Source organism: Stenella coeruleoalba (assembly GCF_951394435.1).
Source record: "Stenella coeruleoalba genome assembly, chromosome: X".
NCBI lineage: Eukaryota > Metazoa > Chordata > Mammalia > Artiodactyla > Delphinidae > Stenella > Stenella coeruleoalba.
Genome location: NC_137152.1, coordinates 77,694,873 through 77,721,230, shown reverse-complemented (window position 1 = coordinate 77,721,230; position 26,358 = coordinate 77,694,873). Strand labels below are relative to the sequence as shown.

Here is a 26,358-nt window from a genome sequence, read left to right as displayed (position 1 = left end):
CAAAATATACAAGCAGCTCATGCAGCTCAGTATCAAAAAAACAAACAACCCAATCCAAAAATGGGCAGAAGACCCAAACTTACATTTCTCTAAAGAAGATATACAGATTTCCAACAAACACATGAAAGGATGCTCAACATCACTAATCATTAGAGAAATGCAAATCAAAACTACTATGAGATATCACCTCACATCAGTCAGAATGGCCATCCTCAAAAAATCTACAAAAAATAAATGCTGGAGAGGTTGTGGAGAAAAGGGAACCATCTTGCACTGTTGGTGGAAATGTAAATTGATACAGCCAGTATGGAGAAGAGTATGGAGGTTCCTTAAAAAACAAAAAATAAAACTACCATATGACCCAGTAATCCCATTACTGGGCATATGCCCTGAGAAAACCATAATTCAGAAAGAGTCATGTACCACAATGTTCATTGCAGCACTATTTACAATAGCCAGATCATGGAAGCAACCTAAGTGTCCATCAACAGATGAATGGATAAAGAAGATGTGAAACATGTATACAATGGAATATTACTCAGCCATAAAAAGAAACGAAATTGAGTTATTTGTAGTGAGGTGGATGGACCTAGCTAGAGTTTGTCATACAGAGTGAAGTAAGTCAGAAAGAGAAAAATAAATACCATATGCTAACACATATATATGGAATCTAAAAAAAAAAAAAAAAAAAAAGGTTCTGACGAACCTAGGGGCAGGATAGGAATCAAGACCCAGAGGTAGAGAATAAGTTGAGCACATGGGGAGGGGGATGAAGTGAGAGAGGTTAAGCTGGGACGAAGTGAGAGAGTAGCATTGACCTATACACACTACCAAATGTAAAACAGATAGTGGAAATCAGCTGCATCGCACAGGGAGATCAGCTTGGTGCTTTGTGACCACCTAGAGGGGTGGGATAGGGAGTGTGGGAGGGAGGCACAAGAGGGAGAGGATATGGGGATATATGTATATGTATAGCTGATTCACTTTGTTATACAGCTGAAACTAACACAACATTGTAAAGTAATTACACTCCAATAAAAATGTTAAAAAAAATAGAAATTTCAATGGGAAGGCATTGAAGAAATTTAGGTCAGGATATGATCTGATTTATATTAAAAAAGTACTAGACTCACAGACCTGTGAAATCAGAAGAGACTCTATGCTCCTCAAGTCCAGATGATCTTTATTTTAAGAGATCCACTGATTTCCTAGAAGTTCTTCAAGCACCAGCTAATATCTGTGTGTGTGTGTGTGTGTGTGTGTGTGTGTGTGTGTGTGTGTTCTAATGAAAGGTTCATAGCCTTCATCAGCTACTCAAGACATCTGAGCATAAAATATTAAGGACCACACATATATTTGACTTATCTGAATTTAGAGTTGAGGAAACTGAAGCCTAGACAAGTTAAATGATTTGTTCACAATCACAGAGATGATACGTGGATGAGGTCATAATGGGTTTTTGGTACTGACTACCCCCTCTCACCTGATCCCCTCATGTCTTCCCACCCCAGTGCTCTTGATTAACGGTACACAATCCTAAGTACCTGGCACACAGTACCCAAAACAAATATCCACTGAACACTGAATGAGCTAGCCAAAATCAACAGTAGCATATATGCACCAACTATGGTCCACAATAGATTATAAGCCAATGCACGTATTTGGAAACAGTCCCTTATAACTCTCTCAACAAATATGAAATAAGCTACTGACTTTATTAAGCTCAGGGAAAAATATGCAGTGAGGCCAACATTCACGTTAATTGCAGGGGCAGGGTACATTGGCACAAGCTTTCTGAAAAGCATTTGGCCTTTCAAAGTTCACACCCTCAGGGGAATCAATCCTAAGGAAATATTGAGAAGAAGCCAAATATTTATATAAAGGATGTTCACAGTAAATTCATTTATAATTATAAAAACCTGAAAACAATCTGTATGTACAATAAGAAAGGACTGGTCAAGATGATTATGACATTGTATAAAATGGAATATTATATAGACATTCAAAGTCACATTTTGAAGGTTAATATTGAAAAATTCTAATAATATAATGCTCCATGAAAAATCAGCATATAGATATATAGAAGAGGAATACAGGAGGGAGGGAGATAGAGTGAGAGCAAGAGAGAGAGTGATGAAGATGGAGATAACAAGACGTACTGAGCTGAACAGTGAGTAATGGTGAAATGTACTGAGCTTGAAAAGTGTAATTGGTGGTTTATTTTGTCACTTACATAAGTCTCCAGATTGCCTATGATAAGTGAGCATTAGTTTCACAATCAGATGAGAATAATACATGATAAATAACAAGGAATTCATCTTTGAATATTACTATGAGCCTTCCCTGGGCTATGGAGTGAAGAATAACATATAACTGGCATTCAACAGCTGTTGTTTCCTACCTTTAAAGACAAAGACAAATGAGTTCATGCTTGAATCGTAGCAATAGTGATTTCGATTAGGTATAAATAAAACTGCTTAACTCTAAGGTCATATGGCGTAGTATATTTCACAAGAGAAGTTTCACATCATCCTTCAGAGACTGTTCCAGAAAGTGTAGCTAGCTACCAGTCTCAGATAATATAAGGTCATTTCCACAACAATCCAAGTAGATGAACATGATCATCTCAAATTCTTTCCCAGCTCTAAGCTCTATGAAAATATAAAATGATCTACTTTAATAGAATTAAGAGGTCTTAAGTTACTGAAACCAACCTGTATTTCCTTTCTCAGACCTGAACACTAATAACATAGCATTACTAATTAGACCCTGCTGTTCACGTGATTTCTACAAAACCACAAATGTACCAGCATAAATTGAATCAATGCATTTCAGAGTCATGTTTCTAAAAAGCAAGGCATTCACCCCTAATATAATGTTTTTAGTTCAGCATTGACTTTAAACTGAATTCAAGAGTGTTGAAACTTAACAAATAGATTAGTATCTCCAATCACAGAGGCAGAACTCTCGTGATCATCATAATTAATAATTATAGCAAATGAGTACCCACAGATACAATGACTTACCAGATATTAATAGAGGAAGTTTAGTGAGAGAGCTACACTTAAAAAGTGTCTATTAGACAGAAGAGAGTAAAACAAAATCAAATGACATTGAGGATTATATCACATACCTATCAGATGAGTGAAATCAATGTCTAATCTTTGTCTGTACTTGAAATCTGGGTCCATACCACTGCAGTGCAGCACTATCTGTGAAACACACTCCTCAACTATTTTGTAATACTGTGGCCTGCAAAAGAGAAGTAATCTTGAATACCTTTTCTACATATACAAATCAATTTTCATAAGAAGTGATTCTACATGATAAAGAAAACTAGGTTATTTTCTAGCAGGCTAAAAAACTCTTTTCTAGCCATTACACTCACTCTAGAGGAATATGCCTAAGCTTAAAGATGGGCTCAACGTTATAGTGCAAAACCCATTGTAATATAATCAGCTGTGAACACTTAGTGACTTAATACTCTAGTTTGCAGGGATTCATGCTTGTGTTCAAAGATACTTATCAACCTTATCTACTTACTTAAGCTATTGTTTCTAAAGTTAATAAAAACAAATGACTCTTTAGTTCTACATCTATGGATACAGAAATGGTTCTAAGCCTCTCCAAGTTCTCAATTTCAATAAGGAATGAGTACCTTGGCATTACATGGCAAACAATGTAATGAATTTACTGCCACACTTTTACTCAAGATAGCTATAACAGCTTTTACAAAACTGGACTCAGCCACTTATGTTACAGACTACTCCAAAGATCTATTTATACACATATTTTAAAAGATCCATTTTGTAGAAGCATACACACTAAATATGCATGGCGATAGCTTCAATTTGTTCAAAGTGTCAAAGGTTTTGAAACATTTCCTAATTCTGTAATCTATCAAGGTAATTCTGGCCTTAAAAATGACCACTTACATACTTCAAAAATTTTTAAAAGGCACTTTTTGCATTAAAATTCGGGGAAAATTTAGTATTTATCAGCAGCTAATAAATTCAACAGAGAAAATTCAGAAAGAAATACTACTATGGACAAGCTATGACATAAACATCCCTAAAATCAGTGTGCTGATAACTAGCCAACCTACTAAAAGTCTGCAAATAAAGCTAAACATATTCTAATTGCTCTTATATGTCTTTTGTCATGGGGCTGATCTCAAGGATAAGAATAAACAGTAATATGTATTACACATCTGAGTCTTTTTCAAGTCATCATCAGATCTAGGGTAAACAATACTGGATTATAATCAATCTAGTCAATGACTCTGGGTAAACAGGGAAAACACAATGGTTCTCTTTCAGGACAAATTAATTATCCATAGGTAGAATAAAAGAATTATCCATAGGTAGAATAAAAGCGCTAGTTGCACATCTACCTCACATGGATGTTCTCAGGATGAAAAGGACGTCATGTTAGAACAACTTCTCGTTTATTCAAAGTTACTGAGAAATGGATGGTTTCACACAAATTATTTCCCCAGGTAACTGTGTACCCATGGGCACAGTACCCCTTTAGTTGCCAGCACTTATTTGAGGAAACAACAATCATTTTGGTTGGATTACTATCTTTCCTGCTTAAAAAAAAACCAGCATATTTTAAACATTTTTCTATGTCTCTGTAACATCATGATGCCCGTCAGTTACTGCAACTAGCCTGAACTATAAAGGGAACTATAATAGTTCTCTATGGACTTCAGAATTGTCATTTTTATTGTGACTGTACCCGACCCCATGGTAGCCTTCCTTTGCCCTTTAATCAAGCAAGGTTTGAGAAATCAGAGAACCTAGGTTGCTAGAATTTCATGCATATTAGAGTATGAAGAACAACTAAGAGTCTCTTAAACAGTTAAATATAAGATCATGGTCACCAACTTATGGATAATTTCAGTCATTCGGAAACCCTTCTCTAATTTTCTGGTTTTCAGATATATTCCCAGAACTACACTCTGAAATTTCTGACTTTATGGATTATTATATTCATTTATTTAGAAGAATTACATTGCTGTGTATAAAGCTGAAATATTAGTATTATTATTTTCTTAGATAAGATCACACCTATTTTTAGATAATACTATACAAGAGGAATAACAATAGTCTTATTAAAATATAAAAGGACTTAAAATGCTTACTAAATAGCAAATGTTATCATTGCTGTTTTTATTATTATTAAACTTCTGAAGGAGGGCTTCCTTCAGCTACCAGGTTCAAAAAAATATCCACATCCACACACCCTGTGCACACTAAAGTTAAAGCACTTTTACCACATCACAATATAGTGATACTATCTCTATATTCTATTGTCCCTACCACCACATTATATAAATTCATGGGAAGTGTGGCAGATACTGCTAGATGTCCTATGATGTCCACTCTTCTCTTTTTCCTTTACTATGTGAACTTTATGTTTACCTGTGTATATTGCTTGCCAGAATAATATTTCCCATTTCCTTTCACTTATTGCTTCATAAAATCATCTCAGAACTTAGTGGCTCAAAACAATAACATAATCTTATTATCCCTCACATTTTTGTGGGTAAGAAATTCAGGAGGAGCCAATCAAGTCCGTTGGCTCAGATCTTACACATGGCTTCAGCCAGCTAGAGAGAGACCTAGAAGAATAGGGTAGACTGAACATAAAAAAAAAAAAAAAAGTACGAGGACTTAAAAGTTTTACCATAGACTCTTCAGAGCTTACTCTGTGCCACAAAAAAAATTCATCATAGGGTCAGTAAAATCTGTTGGGTTCATTGCTACTGAAATGGCATACCCCGTTTTTATAAGTATATTCTTCTAGCCCAATTAAAAATAGATTGACACCTTTTTAAAAATGTTATCTAGAGTCGTCAAACTCTTATACTCCATGCACATATATATATATATATATATATATATATATGCATATACTGTCTAGACCCCACTATATTGTTAATTTTCCTTTAAAATCCAATTCAAATTATACAAATTGTACTCTCATAACAGCCTCTTACCTGATATAATAATCATTTCTGATGAGCAAAAAATGTTGTAGAATGGATAATAAGTAATTTTCAGCAGCAGTGTCCTTCAACATATTATACAGAAGATGGTACACTTCATTCATATCAGTGGAAAGTAAGTAAAGGAAAAAAATCAAGGATTCTTGGTAACAGTTTCATTCATAACAAAAGCAGCTTCAGTTTTGAAAACACTGATATATCATTTTGTTTGCATTACTGTTTCTAAACCTTCAACTCCATGTTCCAGTATTTAAAACATTTCCATAAAGAAATTTAATCTATGGATCACTTTAATCTTTTAACAAGTGAAAGAGACTTAGAGTATTTCCAAGACCATTTAACCATTAAACGTTTAAATGATCAGCTGTTCATTATATTTTAAAATTCCAGCTTACAGTTGGTACCATTAGAACAGCAATGCCATTAATGAAAATGTTTTTTTTCTTGACCTTCCTGTGGTTGTGATGGGAACCTATATTATGCATGCAAGCCAATACTCCTGTCTTTTCACTGCCCACATAAAATAGTAAGGCAAATAAGCATTGTGTGGGCTGCTAAAAGTTCATAAAAACCAGTTTTATTTTATACAGATGAAACACTTACTACATATGAAATCACTACTGTTTGCATTCATTTGTATGTCAGTATTTGATAAGGAACTTGAAACATATTTTTCTTAGGATATAAAAAGAGTGGTAGAAGTTTAAATGCTTTTAGTAAACTAGAAAACAGATTTAAAAAATGGATTCACTTTTATAAGAAAAGCGAGCACCTAGAAAAATTGATGGAAAAGAAAAGGAGAAGAGGAGATGTAATCCAGCATCTTAAAAATAACCTGAAATGTCAACGTTTTCTCTGAAATAGAATTAAGTATATGATGGATTACTTCTTAGACCCCATGTAAGAGTGTTGTGTTAAAGTCACATAAGGTCCTTTCGATGGCTACGGAATAGATCCAAAAATAGCTTTCTGATGAAGAGAAATTTATATAAAGCAAGATATTTATTAATTGATATAAAAAGCATTTAATATTATGGAGACCACTGTAGACTAGAGTCACTGATGAAGGATAAGAAATTACTAGAAATTATCTCTCATAATAACAAAATTGTTATTCATTGCACTTATCCAGTACTCATGTGTAAGATGCTTTGATAGGAACATTGGAGGAAAAAGTTGAAACACTTGTGCCCTCCATCTCATAGGCACAAAGAAGTGTATATAAATAAGGCAGATGCAAGCAAAGCACTGTAGAGTGAGGAGAAAGATGGAAGAAGACGTTATAGAGAAAAAGTCCAGCTCAAAGGTCATTTTCGTTCTGAAGTATTTCCCAATTTCCCCAGAACCCATAAGTAAGAAATTTAATGGGTGTGAAACAAATGGCCAGCAATGCTATGACAACCATCTTTTAGATCTAAAATCATTTTGTATAAAATCATTGCCATAGGAAGATTATATGCTAGTTGTATTTGACTCAAATGTTTCTACTCTAGCATCCTTGTTATAGTCAGACCCTATCACATCTAAACTTTTTTCCCCCCGCTAAGGAACCAAAATATTTGGATTGAGAATAAGACATCTATTTGAATTGAATGATATCTCTAAATCACTGGAGTACCATTTAATAAACTGAAAAAGTATATTACCTATAGTCACATATGAACTCACGGAACTTTTCCCCCCAAAAATCCTTATCCATGAGGAATACTGCCTTAGGCTCTTGTCTATTCAAGACCGTTGAGCAGAGTAAACCTATAATGCAGCAAGCCACTGTGTGGATTTCAATACAGTCTGTGTAAATCATCAGGACAGTCTGACAATTCTTCAACATGAATCTCAAGGACAGCATCATCGTGAAGTTCTAATATAAATAAATGGATATAAATTGGGCCGGCAGACAAGAATTCTAATAATGGTTCACAAAATCACCCACAAATCCCTTTTTCACAGTACATGCAAAATGATTTCTGTGGTTCGTCAAAAGGATATTCCATTTCTGCTCGAATGTCATTGAGACGGTGTGATAATTCAGTTAGGTCGTCCTCTTTGTTCTCATCAAATACTTTCAACTGAATATCAAGCTCGTCGTTCTCTTTTTCTTTCAGATCCTAATATATAAACAGAAAACTTAACAGACGAATAACAATTTGACAACCCCGTACTTTGGCAATAAAGGCCTGACACTATTATTCATCTACGTACACAGAAGCAATTTCAAATATTGACCCAGGCACTTGGTTTCCTGAAAGAAAGTAAACGTACTCTGTTTTTCTATTTTAAAATGAAAGAACCTCATTGCATTCACCTCATTTCTTTTCATGCTCCACATTTTGACGACTCACATTAAAAAATTAACGATCACTTTCGCAAGGGAAAAAAACTAATTGCTACAAACCCACATTAAATGCTGTCGTTTTGACTAAACACACTAATCAAAGATCGCAAAAGAACTCATGCAGTTAGAATATTCACATATGCCTCTGGCAAAAAATGCGAATATAGATCAATTGTATTAATGAAGAACAAATGCAAGGATATATTCAAGGACAACAGTCCCAAGTATGGCGTGGAAAGTTGTAAAAACAAATTTACTTTAAATGACATTTTGTGATTTTAAAGCAAAAAGGCGTCAGGACTTTTTAATCAAGATGCACAACTAGCCTCCTCCCCCACCTTTTATTTTTGCTTAGCCGAATCACAAAATACCAACTTGGGCATCAAAGAGACCTGTTTTTGTAATACATTATAAGCACATGCATTACAAACCTCTGATAATTTTCAAAATCATAGTATAAACAAAATCTTTGGAAGCATGCCACACTAGAGATTGTTGGGCTTAATATATATCACCTGGAATATCTTTTAATATGTGTCCATTAAGTTGCCGCTTTCAAAACCCAAATCGATAATCACAACTGTGGATGCTCAAGGGTGATACCGAAAGAGAGACTAGGATGTTCAGAGCTGAGCTTGAACTCTAAAAGGAAATGCAAGCACGGTGTACTTCAAATTAGGTCGATTAAACAAACTCGGATCCATTTTTTTGTTTCTATTTTTGTTCAATAGGACGATTTTAAATGGAGATGCAACCGCTATTACTGAAGCCAAACACAAATTTATGCAATTTCTAGGTGTTCTTTTTCTAACGTTCACATACATAATAATTTACCTACAGAGCATATGAAAATATTAATATGTTTCTATATAATTGCATATAAAATACATAACAAATACATGTATTTAAACTTAGTTTCCTCTTGAGTAATAATCTGTTTTAGGTCTAACTTTCCACTTTGAAAGGGAATGAAGAAATTTATTGGAATTAAAGTTATCTAACATTGGTGAGTTATATTATCAGGTGATTTCTGAACTCAATTCAGAAAAGAGCAGGAGCCAGACACACCCAATATGCTGGTCATTGCAGAAAAAAACCTTTAATACGTGGGATAGGAAGGGTGGGAGGGAGGGAGACGCAAGAGGGAAGAGATATGGGAACATATGTATATGTATAGCTGATTCACTTTGCTATAAAGCAGAAACTAACACACCATTGTAAAGCAATTATACTCCAATAAAGATGTTAAAAAAAAAAAAACTTCATGGGTAATGTAAGGAGCTGATAAGAATACACTTTCAATCTCTCAAAAAAAAAAACCTTTAATACATTTTATAATATGGATTTTTTCCTTATTCTTATGTCATAAGATATTCTTTCTTAGATGTTCACTATCAGACTTTAACACATTCAAATATGTTTGAAAAATAGAAAAAACAAGTTAATTAAATACTGTCATTTAATCAGCATCAGAACTTTACAAAACATGGACTCAACCTTCATGATTAAAATATTTTCAGTGAAAATAACTGGTTAAATATTTATTTCAGTTTTTAATTAGGACAACACATTATTTATATAAGATATATAGTATGTGAACATGTACAGCACAATATAAAAATATAGATATGTATAAATGAAATATCTCACAGTGTTCATTAATAATGCTCCGTTAAAATATATATGATCTACATACACACACATATATAAAAAACTTCCTTTCATTCAAATGTCAAACCTTGAAAGGTATATTCAAAAATTTTGATAAAATAAACATTTAATGAATTAATAAAAGTTTCATATAGCACAAATGTGACAGATACCCCATTGAAAAAAGGGAAATGCATCACTGAAGTTTGTATTTTAAATGAAGAATGGCATAAAATTACTGAATTACACTACTAATAATTACGTGAAATACTGTAAATATGTTTCAGTTATTTTTTAAACAGATTTGCTGAACAGATACGGAATATTTTCAGCAGATTCTCTAAAACATATAATTAAGTCTCTATAATATGGTGTACTTCAAAGGAAATCAAAGTCCATTACCAGCACATGACTGATTACCAGTCAAGCAATCAAAATTGATTCTTCAAAAGAGTAAGAAAGGGTTTGTCGGTCTTTTAAAAGAAGTTTAGAATGCCTGCTGCCTACAGACACAATTTCTTACTATCTTGTTCCTTCACATATCTGACTTATCTAATATTTTCTTAATTTATTTAACTAACTAAAAGGCAGATGGAGAAAACTTCACAAGAAATCAATGTAAGTTAACTACAGAGAAAATACTATTTTAAAAATCACTATATAGTGTTTAATAACTCATTTGTCCCAAATTACTAAAGCAAATTTATAAAAAGTAAATTTTCCATGTAAGTGAAATATAAACTCTCTTTAAACATCATAATTTATCTATAGAGACAGGGCAAATTTTGAAAATAAATTTCTACAGAATGTAATTAAAATAACTGTCCTTGTCTTGAGGATTCTAATAATTATATGAAACAAAAGTTTCACTCTACTACAATGATGGTCTCATGGATTACTGAAATACTAAGAACTATTAAGAACTATTCTTCCCCAACACCTAATGATTCCAGATATTTATAATTTTTGATCCATGTACCAACAATTTATATTAGCCCTAGCCACGTCTAATTTGCTGCTTTGAATATGATATATTCCAGAAAATTAGGAAGCTCCTCCTGTTAGAACAATGTATAAAATAAGAGTAAATAGGATAAAAGCCAGGATATTAAAGACTCATCTATAAATATATTATTAGGCTCCCATGCATGTGTAAAAGATGTTTGATATTACTATAAATTCTAGTGGTTGAAATGTAAATATTTAGTAAATTAGATAGCTAGACAGCAGTTGACATGTTATGTACATCTAGTATACATTAAAGCATGACCATTCTGACTTTTGCTCCAAATTGTGATAATAAAACTACAAGGACAACAGCAACAGTAGTGAAATGTATGGTATTAAGGGAAGGACCTCTAATCTCAGGGTCTATCTGCCTAGATTCTGATTCTCATATTGTATATCAGAAATACCTGGGGAGGATTATTTTCTTTCAAACCAAACATCTCTGCCCTACCCCCAATAAGATAGACTCTCTTTAGGGGGACATGCCCAACTTCTTGAGAACCAGAGCCCTATTTAGCCATATTTCACTCCATTGTCACAGGAAGAAAAAGAAATTGAGAATCCTTGTAGGTTCTATTCCAAAACTTTAAGAGGCAGAAACATGACACTTCTCACTTTCCTCTTGCTGAAGGATCCCTGAGATCTAAGAATCAGGGCATACTGAAGAGATGTGATAGTTAAAGAAAAATCTAGCTGGAAGCATAAGTTAAGAGGTACAGGGTACTGCAAGGGGCTTTATATACAGCTATAGGGCCAAGGCGAAAGTGTAGCTAAGAAACACTGATGCAAAATCTTAGCTGTCAATGTAACCAAAGGAAAAATACCATGAGACCACTGAACCCAGCAGAAATGAGCACACCCTGGCAAATGTGCAAAAGGTAAGGACAAGAGCTACTGTGCATACCCTTTCTGAAAAGATGAGGACTTAAATAAATTGAGAGTCACAGTTTTCTTGACCAGCCATTCAGTAGCATACGGTAGAAAACGAATGTTTAATTATAAATAGACATAGGGAAATGAAAGCTGGAATAGACGGCAATAACTAAGGCAGAAAAACATGGCATATTAGTAAATGAGTAGAGGATCTTCAGGAGCCCCTGAGGCCAACAAGTGCCCAAAGACATGATTACTCTCCCAGAAACAGAGGACCAGCTCCAAGAGGACAAGGATGGAAACACTGAGTAGGCAATTCAAAAGCACACTAGAATGAGGACTGTAATATTACCTCTAGCTACATAAGACCACAGACTTTTCATGAGGAGAGATTTGTGACAAAAAAAAGAATGTGTGTTACATACACTATAACTAGTGAATGTGCCTAAGTTAACTGCATATTGAACCTCTATTCGGGTCACTTACGATGATGCTTTGATTCACTGCAACCAATTCCTTGCTTTTTAAAGTCATGGATGAAAGAACCATTCAAAGTGGAATTGACATAGAAATTTCTAAAAGCTCACAGACCCAATCATATATCTTATTAAAATGGGTTTCAATAGACCCAATTGTATATTTTATGATGATGAGTTTCAACCACTTTCAGTTAAGACTATCAGAAGACAAGTTACAGATGCATGCTACACACTAGTCCCTCACCAGGAAATACCCCTGATTTTGCTATTTCTAATACCCTAGGAATACCTTATATACACGCTCATTGACATTTGTTTTATTTTGTTTTTTCTTTCCTCAGTCCTTTTATTCCCCACCCCTACATTTACTTCTTGTTTATCAGGTATGGTCTAAGTAGTTTAAATAAAGAAACTAGTGAGATTTTACTTGTCTCCTTTAAAAATGCCATGGTCTTGAACAAAATCCTTCTTTAGTTAACATACTAAGTAAAGTATAAAGTCATGGTAGTTGCATTTCTATTTATAAAATAAGTGTGCTCATTTATCTTAGAACAAGTCTATAACGTTATTTCAAAAATGTTTTTAACAGTATCACAATTAGTGCAGATATCCACACTCAATTTAAGAAATAAAATTGTTCTTCTTTAGAAAAGATGCTACGGATTTATAACAAGAATACCATCCTTATGTTATGTGTCTAGAATATACTAATCAAAATTTTATGCATACTTATGCTGAATATAAAGGAAATCAATCTAAGTTATCAAAGAGGAAAGCAAAAAATTTTAATGAAAAATTGAAATGGCAAAAAAATAGGAGTCTTTTATGTTCTCAGTATTCAAAGTCAAAGAAAAGTTCCCTTTCGACTTCAACAAGACCAAAAAAGCCATCACTTCTGGACATACCATTAGCTGAATTCCGAATCATCAGTTTTATGTAGAGACTAACACTACTGCAATATCAAAAAGCTTACAAAATGTCCAGTGCTTTACAAAAGGAAACGGCAAGGCACATTTATTTACTTTGCTGAAAGTACTTTTGTCTAAAGAGAGAAAAACATTAAAGTTCATAAGCATAATAAATGTGCACATTCCACTTACTGGTAACATTGTTTTTAGTCCTGAACGAAGGAATTCATTCCTTAAATGTATTCGAAAATCAAGCTCATAAGGAGATGTGACAAGGGCATTTATAAACTGCATGCAGGCCACCTGCAATTAGAAAGTAAACTTTGTTAAAAAAAAGTTTTTTTAAATTAAAGAAATAATGCATTTAGAAATGTTTTTCCATTTACTAAAGGAATACATACATATATTATGAAATACAGCAAGAAATGCAAATGTTTATATAAGTATAATGATTATGACTTTACAGTAGAAACAAAAAAAATAACAATAGAGTTTCTAATGTCCAGAGAAATTCTAACGAAGATATGATGGTTGGTCAAGTACTGCTATGCTTTGCTAAACAATATGAAGGAATATTAAACTTTCTCTGAGAAACTCCAAGTTCCAACAGTGTGGATACAGAGCCCTTTAAAAAGATCATGAAATGTATCTTTCATATCCAGCTGTCCTCAGAGGGCGCTTGGCCTCAATTCTATATGGTTATAAACACTTTTCTAAAATAACTCAAACAAAGCTATAAAAGTACCCTGATGTTAAACAGGGAACAGTGATAACTTAGAGATATTATTACACTGAGTTACACTCTCTCCATTCTATTATTGGATAGATTTGCACAAAATAAAGAGTAGTAAACTATATGAATAAGATGAATTAATTTACTATATAAAAAAATAAATGCAAGTGAATTAAGATCAACTAGAAGGCACTATGACACAAATACTAATGTGCATTGCATGGTAAAGTAAATATAAGAGCTTGTTTTCAAGTAAAGGTGATTCATTACTTAGACTGATGCTGGAAAATGGGTTTTGGTTTTCTTCTGTTATTGAGGTTCCCTATTATAAAAGAGGAGGGAGTTATTTTCCGGTAATTGCAAGCTAGGAGAGTGTCAACCAAATGCTAACTGCCAAGTGTTCCAAAGATTATTCCTCATTTTTGGAAAATGCTGCTCACGTCTAAGGCAATTGGCTAATAGTTTAAGAGCTGCACACTGAAATTTATTATTTTTAAAGTACGCAATGAGTCTAGTAGTGTTCAAAGAGCTGACTGCAAGGGGACCACTGTAAAATACCAGATTTAGTAAATATGTTAAGTATATATAGAAAGGGGCACAAATAAATCAATAGTTAGTATGGAAAAACACATCAGCAAAAGAAAAATATTTCAAATGTATTTTGACTTGACCACATCCAGACCTGTTATTATGATAGTGATTTTTTTCAAGTAGAGACAAATATTAAAAGCTATATTGCTTTTATTGTTATATCTTTATCTTATGCATTTAAGCTGTTTTGGGGGAGATTAGCCTATCTAGCTCACATCCAGGTTCAAAAATCAAAAGTTGCATGCATTAAAAGGGATTATTGAGGCTGTCTCTAACATTACTAGCTATCTAAATGATAATTGAACAATTCAGTCCAATTCTTATGAATGCTCAAATGTCAAGCTAAATCACTTAGACATCTGACTAAATATTTGCCATTGACTTGGCATTACCTCAAAAGTCATATCAGATAAGTTATTATGATGCTTATGCCTTAATGGGTTACTTAACCTTCCTGTTTACAGTAAGAAAATGTTTAAGTCTTCATATAGTTTCAGTAGGCTGGAATATAAATTTGCATACTGTATGAGTCCATAGGTATATTATGACAGTATTTGCATGAATGATTCTTGTTATGTTACAACTCTGACCTGACCGAACAAGCCAAAATACATGTCCAATCCAAAATTAATAGAGAGAAAAGTTGCCATCTGCTAGGATTGTTTTTGCCAGAAGAAATTCTAGCTTAATGGCTTGTATTAATACCCTACAAGCAAAGAGAACATTTCCATAAGAAACAAGTTAATGAGTCTTGGAATTGTACCTTTATATAATAAAAGTATTTGGATCAGGAAATTATAAAAATAGTCAAAGCCAAAAAAATTAATGAATGTAACATCAAAATAATTTTACATTTAATAATATAAATGTTGCAATGCTTTTAAATACTCATTTAACACACAATGTATGATATATAACTAAATGCTAAAAAAAGAAGTTACATCCATTGACTATAGTAAAAAATAGCACACACTTTGAAGTCAGTAGTTTAAACAGGTAACAGCACTGGTTTATCAATGTACTATTTACTGTTTATCAAATTCTTAAAGATATTTAATTACTTACAAATAGCATAAGATGAATATTCATACTATCATGTCATTTTCCAACATAATCTGCTAAAGCAATGCTCTTTAATAGGAATATTTACATTGTATGAATGTGGAAAACAAAAAAACTCATCTTAATTATCTCCATTCCTTTATACTACTACACAATTACTGCCCTTTTCAGAGGATAGGAACAAAATCAATCCAATTGTCACTATTTACAAAGTTAAAATTTTAAAATGTAATTAGTTTATAGGGCAGAGTATATTATTACTTAATTATAAATATGAAATACCCATTGTGTGGATTCTGAATTCATAGCTAAATACAAACCTCCAAACTATTATCATCATTAATATATTGTATTAGTTTTTGTTACCAACTTAGGAGCTTTACATAATTCACCATCTAATCTCACCCTCACAAAAACCATGAGATAAGTGTTACTATTATCCTTATTTCACAGATGATGAAGCTGAGGCTCAAAGCAGATAAATAACTTATACAAGGTGACACAGCAAGGAGGAAATTCATGATTCTAAACATATCACTTTACTCCAAATACAGTATAATTTCCAGCACATTCCAGATGCCTCATAGAATCCATTCCTAGATTAACACAACAAAATATTTTAAGGATGGGTAAGATAATAAAATTTAACTAGTGCATCATGTTTAATATATTGGGAATACCTAACTTTGAAACTATAGGTTAATTAGAAAAACATATAATTATTTTAATATGCTGTCTAGTATATAAAATGGTTATCTTATGGTTATCAAGTATACCTCAATAAAAATAAAGTGGTTATCATAATACATAATGGAATGTGAAAGGAAGAAAGAAAGAAAGAAAGAAAGAAAGAAAGAAAGAAAGAAAGAAAGAAAGAAAGAAAGAAAAAAAAGAAAGAAAGAAAGAAAAGGAAGAGAGAGGGAGAGAGGGAGGGGGGAAGGGAGGAAGGGAGATAGAAAATGGTTTCTGGAATGTGTTACATTCCACTTTATATATATCCTGAACAGTGACCTATGGACAGCATCCCATCAACCAAAACAATGGCCTCTCACTCTCCTTTACTTCCTGCCACCCTACTCCCTCAACTCCCTATTCAGCATAGATGTGCACACAAATACACACATCACATACACACACACACACACACATGAGCATGCTGTTCAATACAGAGCCACTGACTACAATTTAAATTTAGCTTAATTATAATTAAATAAAATTTAAAATGCTGTTGCTCAGTTTCATTAGTTACAGTTCAAGTGTTGAACAGCCACATGTGGCTAGTGGCTCCCATATTGGACAGCACGGATATAGGAGACTGCAGAAAGTTTGACTCAATAGCACTGCACTGGACACTTTAAAAAGGATTCTGGCCTAATATCTAAAACCTAAGCTCTAAAGCAGTATAAAACTCATTTCTGAATAGTGGAACTTTCAAAATTGGCATTGTTCGACTTCCAAGTATATAAATCTTTAAGAGCATGATTGAACGATATTGTCCTCTTACAATGAAAAATCAATCTACTTTCAAAAAACAAAACTCCAACTCCAGAGACAGAAAATAAAGGATTACGGGATTTGAAAGCTAGAAAGAACATAAAATACTCTGGTCCGATATCCTCATTTAAAGATAAGGAAACTGAAAACCTAGGAAGATTAGATGATTTGCCCAAGACTGTATAGCTAATAATAAAACACAAAGATTGGATTTGAACTCAGGCCTCATGACTTTTAGTCTTTTAGGTAGAATCTTTTAGGTAGAGTCTTTCTACCACACTATAATGCACAAATCAGGCATTGCTGAATAGCATTTTTCCCTGTACTGGAAAGAAAACAAGTACCTTTAAATAGAAATCACAGAGTCCACTAGCCAGATTTCATCTGTTGCTTAGTTTCTTTATAATGTATCTAAGGTTCAAAATGATCTGCCATATTTATTTGATTTAAATTTAGCTTCCATGAGAACTAAAATTCAAAAATAATAGGAAGTCTGAATTTTCTCCATTATTGATAAACATACTAGGCTAGAACTATGATTATGATTTTTAACCAGTAAAAAATGTTTCTGTATTTGCAATGTTATTAAATGATCTCCCTATATTATATGGAGATTTTTACATGATATCTATATAACCCATTTAACAAATGCATAAACATGTAGATAAAAACCACCAACTTTGCACATATAAGAAAGCATCCAATAATTTCTGCCATGCATAACTATACTAAACTGAATTACTATCAATTTTTCTATAACATTATAATCCTTCTTTTACCATAATAGGATACATTCTTTGTATAATAATCACCTACATTCTTTAGTCACAGGGTTCTATTGTCTTCATCCTGGGGTGTGGGGTGTGGTATAGAGAGTGAAATATCACAAAATAAATTTCAAGCTTCCTCAAGATATGGCTCTGTATTTGCTTAGGGTTTTCTTTGTAACCCCTAACTGTTGCCAATAAAATGTTTAAAATACAATGGGTGAATAGTCATTAAATGTTTCAAATTTTATTGACGAGATATACTACTACAAAAAGAAATTGCATTCAGTTTCTTAAGTGATAGAGGGGAAAATATTTAAACATAAAATATCTTCACAAAATTCCTGGGAAAATGCTAGAACCTTTTATTTACTGTAACTCATCAGCTTTGAAAACTATACAAACATCTATCTGTTTGATCACAATTCACAGAGCTATATAGTACAATAACTGCCAACTCTAGGACATTCTCAGACACATTATCCATATTGCCATTAGCTGTGACAAATTGTGCTTTTAAAATGTTATTGACACTGTCACACATTGACCTTATTAAGTACTTTCTTGACACTAACAAGGTCTTGCTTTATCCCAACCCAGCAGGAGTTAGGAAAAAAGATGGTTTGAGTCAAAATACGTACCAACGAAGAAAGATACAAACATACAGAAAAAGTTAATAAGTCATAAAATGGAGGATTCCAGGCATGGCATTGCCAAGTACAAAGGTATGGAGGCAGAGAGATGAAATAGCATAAAATGTTCAGGGAACTGGGTACAGTATGACTGGATCAAAAACTATATGTAGAAGAGTGACGGAATATGAGGTTAGAGACAAAGCCACAGTTAGATGATGAAGTATTGATATTTTGTGTGGACTAGCATTAGACTTTACTTCTAGTGGCTATGGGAAGATGTAACAGGATTTTAAGCAGCGATATAACAAGAATGACATTTCAGAAGTATAACTTTGTAGAAAATGATTTAAAAGGGGCTGGAATGAAGGGCAGAAGATATTTAAGAGTCCAGGGAAATTATAAAACATTGAGATGTGACAACGCCCTGAAACAAAGAAGTAGCAGGGGCGGGAGGTAGATACTATTATACTAAGGAAGGAAAGTACAGCACTAAGGCAGTATAATTGGTAGGATTTGGTGACTGAGGGAACGGTGGATGGAGAAAGAGTATATTCGAAAATGACTTATGTTTCTCGTTTATGCTACTTGGTGGACAATGCTAAGGTTAACCAGGAATGGGCAAACAAGAAAGGCAGGCCTGGAAGACCACCAAGATGGTGGAGGAGTAAGACGTGGAGATCACCTTCCTCCCCACAAATACATCAGAAATACATCTACATGTGGAACATCTCCTACAGAACACCTACTGAATGCTGGCAGAAGACCTCAGACCTACTAAAAGGCAAGAAACTCCCCACATACCTGGGTAGGGCAAAAGAAAAAAGAACAAACAGAGACAAAAGAATAGGGATGGGCCCTGCACCACTGGGAGGGAGCTGTGAAGGAGGAAAAGTTTCCATACACTAGGAAGCCCCTTCGTGGGGGGAGACTGTGGGTGGCGGAGGGGGAAGCTTCGGAGCCGCGGAGGAGAGCACAGCAACAGGGGTGTGGAGGGCAAAGTGGAGAGATTCCTGCACAGAGGATCAGTGCCGACCAGCACTCACCAGCCCGAGGCTTGTCTGCTCACCCCACGGGGCGGGCGGGGGCTGGGAGCTAAGGCTCGGGCTTCGGAGCTTAGATTTCAGAGAGAGGACTGGGGTTGGCTGCGTGAACACAGCCTGAAGGGGGCTAGTGCGCCACAGCTAGCTGGGAGGGAGTCCGGGAAAAAGTCTGGACCTGCTGAAGAGGCAAGAGACCATTGTTTCGGGGTGAACAAGGAGAGGTGATTCAGAGCAGCGCCTAAACGACCTCCAGAGATGGGTGTGAGCCGCAGCTATCAGCACAGACCCCACAGACGGACATGAAGTGCTAAGGCTGCTGCTGTAGCCACCAAGAAACCTGTGTGCAAGCACAGGTCACTATCTACACCTCCCCTCCTGGGAGCCTGTTGCAGCCCGCCACTGCCAGGGTCCCGTGATCCAGGAACAACTTCCCCGGGAGAACACATGGCACGCCTCACGCTGGTGCAATGTCACGGAGGCCTCTGCCGCCACAGGCTTGCCCCGCATTCTGTACCCCTCCCTCCCACCGGCCTGAGTGAGCCAGAGCCCCCTAATCGGCTGCTACTTTAACCCCGTCCTGTCTGGGTGGGGAACAGATGGCCTCAGGCGACCTACACACAGAGGCGGGGCCAAATCCAAAGCTGAACCCCAGGAGCTGTGCGAACAAAGAAGAGAAAGGGAAATCTCTCCATGCAGGTTCAGGAGCAGCGAGTTAAATCCCCACAATCAACTTCATATACCCATCATCTCTGGAATACATGAATAGACGATGAATCATCCCAAAATTGAGGCAGTGGACTTTGGGAGCAACTATAGACTTGGGGCTTGCTTCCTGCATCTGATTTATTCCTGGCTTTATGTTTATCTTAGTTTAGTATATACAGTTAATTATTATTGGTAGATTTGTTTATTGATTTTGCTACTCTCTTCCTATTTCTTTTTTTTATATATAGATTTTTTTTTTCCTTTTTCTCTTTTTGTGACTGTGTATGTGTATACTTCTTTCTGTAATTTTGTCTGTAAAGCTCTGCTTTTACCATTTGTGCTAGGGTTCTGTCTGTTGGGTTTTTTTTTTGTGTGTGTATAATTTTTGGTGCTTAATATCATTGGTGGATTTGTTTGTTAGTTTGCTTGCTCTCTTCTTTCCTTCTTTTTTTCCTTTTTAATTTTTATATTTTTAATAATGCTTTTTTATTTTTAAGTTTATTTTATTTATTTCATGCTTCTTTTGTCCCTTTTCTTCTGAGCCGTGTGGCTGACAGGGTCTTCGTGCCCTGGCCAGGTATCAGGCCTGTGCCTCTGAGGTGGGAGAGCCAAGTACAGACACTGGTCCACCAGAGACCTCCTGGCTCCACCTAATATCAAATGGTGAAAGCCCTCCCAGAGATCTCCGTCTCAACACTAAGACCCAGCTCCACTTGATGACCAGCAAGCTACATTTCTGGACATCCTATGCCAAACAACTAGCAAGACAGGAACACAACCGCATCCATTAGCACAGTGGCTGCCTAAAATCATTATAAGGTCACAGACACCCCAAAACACACCACTGGACACAGTCCTACCCAGCAGAAAGACAAGATCCAGCCTCATCCACCAGAACACAGGCATCAGTCCCCTCCACGAGGAAGCCTACACAATGCACTGAACCAACATTACCCACTGGGGGCAAATACCAAAAACAATGGGAAATATGAACCTGCAGCCTGTGAAAAGGAGACACCAAACACAGTAAGTTAAGCAAAATGAGAAGACAGAAACACACAGCAGATGAAGGAGCAAGGTAAAAACCCACCAGACCAAACAAATGAAGAGGACATAGGCAATCCACCTGAAAAGGAATTCAGAGTAATGATAGTAAAGATGATCCAAAATCATGGAAATAGAAATGAGAAAATACAAGAAACATTTAAAAAGGACCTAGAAGAACTGAAGAGCAAACAAACAATGATGAACAACAAAATAAATAAAATTAAAAATTATCTAGAAGGAATCAATAGCAGAATAACTGAGGTAGAAGAACGGATAAGTGACCTGGAAGATAAAATAGTGGAAATAACTACTGCAGAGCAGAATAAAGAAAAAAGAATGAAAAGAATTGAGGACAGTCTCAGAGACCTCTGGGACAACACTAAACACACCAACATTCAAATTATAGGGGTCCCAGGAGAAGAAAAGAAAAAGAAAGGGACTGAGAAAATATTTGAACAGATTATAGTAGAAAACTTCCCTAATATGGGAAAGGAAATAATCAAGTCCAGTAAGCACAGAGAGTCCCATACAGGATAAATACAAGGAGAAACATGCCAACACGTATTAATCAAAATAACAAAAATTAAATACCAAGAAAAAATATTAAAAGCAGCAAGGGAAAATCAACAAATAACATACAAGGGAATCCCCATAAGGTTAAGAGCTGAACTTTCAGCAGAAACTCTGCAAGCCAGAAGGGAGTGGCAGGACATATTTAAAGTGATGAAAAGGAAAAACCTACAACCAAGATTACTCTACACAGCAAGGATATCATTCACATTCAATGGAGAAAGTAAAACCTTGACAGACAAGCAAAAGCTAAGAGAATTCAGCACCACCAAACCAGCTTTACAACAAATCCAACTTCTCTAGGCATGAAATACAAATGAAGGAAAAGACCTACAATAACAAACCCAAAACAGTTAAGAAAATGGTAATACGAACATACATATTGATAACTACCTTAAATGTAAATGGATTAAATGCTCCAACCAAAAGACACAGACTGGCTGAATGGATACAAAAATAAGACCCATATATATGCTGCCTACAGGAGACCCACTTCAGACCTAGGGACACATACAGACTGAAAGTGAGGGGATGGAAAAAGAGATTCCATGCAAATGGAAATCAAAAGAAAACTGGAGTAGCAATTCTCATATCAGACAAAAGAGACTTTAAAGACTATTACAAGAGACAAAGAAGAACACTACATAATGATCTAGGGATCAATCCAAGAAGAAGATATAACAATTGTAAATATTCATACACCCAACATAGGAGCACCTCAATACATAAGGCAAATGCTAACAGTCATAAAAGGGGAAATTGACAGTAACACAATCATAGTAGGGGACTTTAACACCCCACTTTCACTGATGGACAGATCATCCAAAATGAAAATAAATAAGGAAACAAAAGCTTTAAATGACACATTAAACAAGATGGACTTAATTGATATTTATAGGACATTCCAACCAAAAACAGAATACACTTTCTTCTCAAGTGCTCATGGAACATTCTCCAGGATAGATCATATCTTGGGTCACAAATGAAGCCTTGGTAAATTTAAGAAAATTGAAATCGTATCAAGTATCATTTCTGACCACAAGGCTATGAGACTAGATATCAATTACAAGAAAAAAACTGTAAAAAATACAAACACTTGGAGGCTAAACAATATGTTACTAAATAACCAAGAGGTCACTGAAGAAATCTAAGAGGAAATCAGAAAATACCTAGAAACAAATGACAATGAAAACACAAAGACCCAAAACCTATGGGATGCAGCAAAAGAAGTTCTAAGAGGGAAATTTATAGCAATACAGTCCTACCTCAAGTAAAAAGAAACATCTCAAGTAAACAACCTAACTTTACACAAAAAGAAATTAGAGAAAGAAGAACAAAAAAAAAAAACCCCAAAGTTAGCAGACGGAAAGAAATCATAAAAATCAGATCAGAAATAAATGAAAAAGAAATGAAGGAAACAATAGCAAAGATGAATATAACTAAAAGCTGGTTCTTTGAGAAGATAAACAAAATTGATAAAACATTAGCCAGACTCATCAAGAAAAAAAGGGAGAAGACTCAAATCAACAGAACTAGAAATGAAAAAGGAGAAGTAACAACTGACATTGCAGAAATACAAAGAATCATGAGAGATTACTACAAACAACTCTATGCCAATAAAATGGACAACCTGGAAGAAATGGACAAATTCTTAGAAAAGCACAACCTTCTGAGACTGAACCAGGAAGAAATAGATATTATAAAGAGGCCAATCACAAGCACTGAAATTGAAACTCTGATTAAAAATCTTCCCACAAACAGAAGCCCAGGACCAGATGGCTTCACAGGTGAATTCTATCAAACATTTACAGAAGAGCTAACACCTATCCTTCTCAAACTCTTCCAAAATATATAGCAGAGGGAGGGACACTCCCTAACTCATTCTACGAGGCCACCATCACCCTGATACCAAAACCAGACAACGATGTCACAAAGAAAGAGAACTATAGGCCAATATCAGTGATGAACATAGATGCAATAATCCTCAACAAAATACTAGCAAACAGAATCCAACAGCACATTAAAAGGATCACACACCATGATCAAGTGGGGTTTATCCCAGGAATGTGAGGATTCTTCAATATATGCAAGTAAATCAATATGATACATAATATTAACAAATTAAAGGAGAAAACCTGTATGATCATCTCAATAGATGCAGAAAAAGCTTTCAACAAAATTCAACACCCATTTATGATAAAAATCCTCCAGAAAGTAGGCATAGAGGGAACTTACCTCAACATAATAAAGGCCATATATGACAAACCCACAGCCAACATCATTCTCAATGGTGAAAAACTGAAACCATTTCCACTAAGATCAGGAACAAGACAGGGTTATCTACTCTCACCACTATTATTGAACATAGTTTTGGAAGTTTTAGCCACAACAATCAAGGAAGAAAAAGAAATAAAAGGAATATAAATTGGAAAAGAAGAAGTAAAACTTTCACTGTTTGTATATGATACTATACATAGAGAATCCTAAAGATGTCACCAGAAAACTACTAGAGCTAATCAATGAATTTGGTAAAGTAGCAGGATACAAAATTAATGCACAGAAACCTGTTGGATTACTATACACTAACAACGAAAGAATATCTCTTTGAAAAAAATGGCTCTGAAGAACCTAGGGGCGGGACAGGAATAAAGACACAGCTGTAGAGAATGGACTTGAGGACACAGGGAGGGGGAAGTGTAAGCTGGGAGGAAGTGATAGAGTTGGCATGGACATATATACACTACCAAATATAAAATATCTAGCTAGTGGGAAGCAGCCACTTAGCACAGGGAGGTCAGCTGGGTGCTTTGTGACCACCTAGAGCAGTGGGATAGGGAGGGTGGGAGGGAGACACAAGAGGAAGGAGATATGGGTATATATGTATATGTATAGCTGATTCACTTTGTTATAAAGCAGAAAGTAACACACCATTGTAAAGCAATTATACTCTAATAAAGATGTTAAAAAAAGAGAGAAAGGCAGGTTAAGGTTGGAGAGTGGATTGGAGTCGGAAGGAGAGGATGAAGATAAGGAAGAAAAGTACAGTTAAGGACAATACTGAATTTGAAATCCAGTCAGAAGGCAGCTGAATATATGGAATCTGTGAGTCAGGATGTATTTGGAATAGAAGAGTTCAGAGAGATTCATCACATAGAAGTGCTGGTGGAAGTCATAAGGATGGATAATGCTGCCAAGGACAATGTACAGAATGAGCAAAGGACCAGAGCAAAGGATCAAAGGACTATGGATCAACCTCTAGGAATAAGTATATTTTAAGGCCAAGCATAGAGACAGGAGATTTTAAGTGTAACAAAGAGGTAAAATAAAAATGAGGAGAGCTTAGTATCATAGAAGTTGAGGGAAGAGAGAGCTTTGTTCAAGAGTGACCAATAGCATTGAATGGTGCTGTGGAAACCAATATGATGACTTCCAAAGTGTCTGTTGCTTTTTATATTACAAAGGTCACTAGTGATTCCCCGTTACCAAAAATGATCGATTTGGCAATTATTCAACTTTGAAACAGGTTTTAAATAAAAGACATCCTTCTTTAACTCCGAAGTTATTTTTGTACTTGAAACATGACTACATATTGTAAATATTTCTATACAACCCCCATTGTACTAATTCTAGTTTTTAAATGGTAGTAGTATAAAATTGTCAATAAATAGTTATTTAGCTTCCTAAGTAGTATCAGACATTCCTTCAACACAATATTTAACACACTCATTTACTTTTCCACAAATTTCCTCCTTATCCATAGCTGCAGTGCCTTGTTTTATTATAAATGTACCTCTACTGACAAATAATAAATGATTTATCCAAAGCTACTTTCTCATATGTGATGGTACGAGTGCACTAATAGCTAATTTATAAGTATGCTTAGAGTAAAATCTCAACACTTGAGAACCACTGTGGAAAGAATCGCGCTACAGAGAATCAGTCCATATGCCTAAGGGTTTGTCTATTTAAGCAAGAACATCTGTTTTTGCATGGAACTCTTTCTGAAGAGAATTCCTGAATTCCCACATTCTTAAAATATCCTAGGTATAATTTGTTATTTTATTTTTTTGCTGACTCAGGGGCATGATTAAATATGTGAGTTAGTGAGAGATGATGGAACACATACATGCCCTCAGGAGCTATTGAGAGATACAGGGATATTTGCTCTGACGCCAAATGAAACCAAATGTTATAATTTTTGAATTCCAGTTCCACTCTTTTATTATGTTTCTATCTCCTTCTCCCTTGCTTTCATTGTGTCAGTTGTTGCTTCTTCATCATCTCAGTGCACAAGTCTGGAATAAATTGTCTTCCAACCTCCCAACTCGTGTTTCTAGTCTGCTATGGATGGAAAACAGAAAATCGGGCCATTAAGATAACATAGGAAGAAAGAGTTAATAGGCTCTGATTAAAGGCCAAAAGGTCTTTGTCATCACGAGGCTTACTTG

The 26,358-nt window shown here is 35.0% G+C and overlaps 1 protein-coding gene across 6 annotated transcripts in view; it reads right to left on the bottom strand.

Annotated features, from left to right (window-relative positions):
* DIAPH2 (diaphanous related formin 2) overlaps positions 1-26,358 on the bottom strand; it is an 891,299-nt gene that overhangs the window by 623,618 nt on the left and 241,323 nt on the right. For all 6 annotated transcript variants that reach the window (XM_079910016.1, XM_079910017.1, XM_079910018.1 and 3 more), the window contains 4 exons: positions 13,459-13,569; positions 8,003-8,121; positions 6,005-6,121; positions 3,134-3,252 (listed from right to left, as the gene is read on the bottom strand). In XM_079910016.1, coding sequence (XP_079766142.1) covers positions 3,134-3,252; positions 6,005-6,121; positions 8,003-8,121; positions 13,459-13,569 — 466 coding nt within the window. The remainder of the gene's footprint in view (positions 1-3,133; positions 3,253-6,004; positions 6,122-8,002; positions 8,122-13,458; positions 13,570-26,358) is intronic.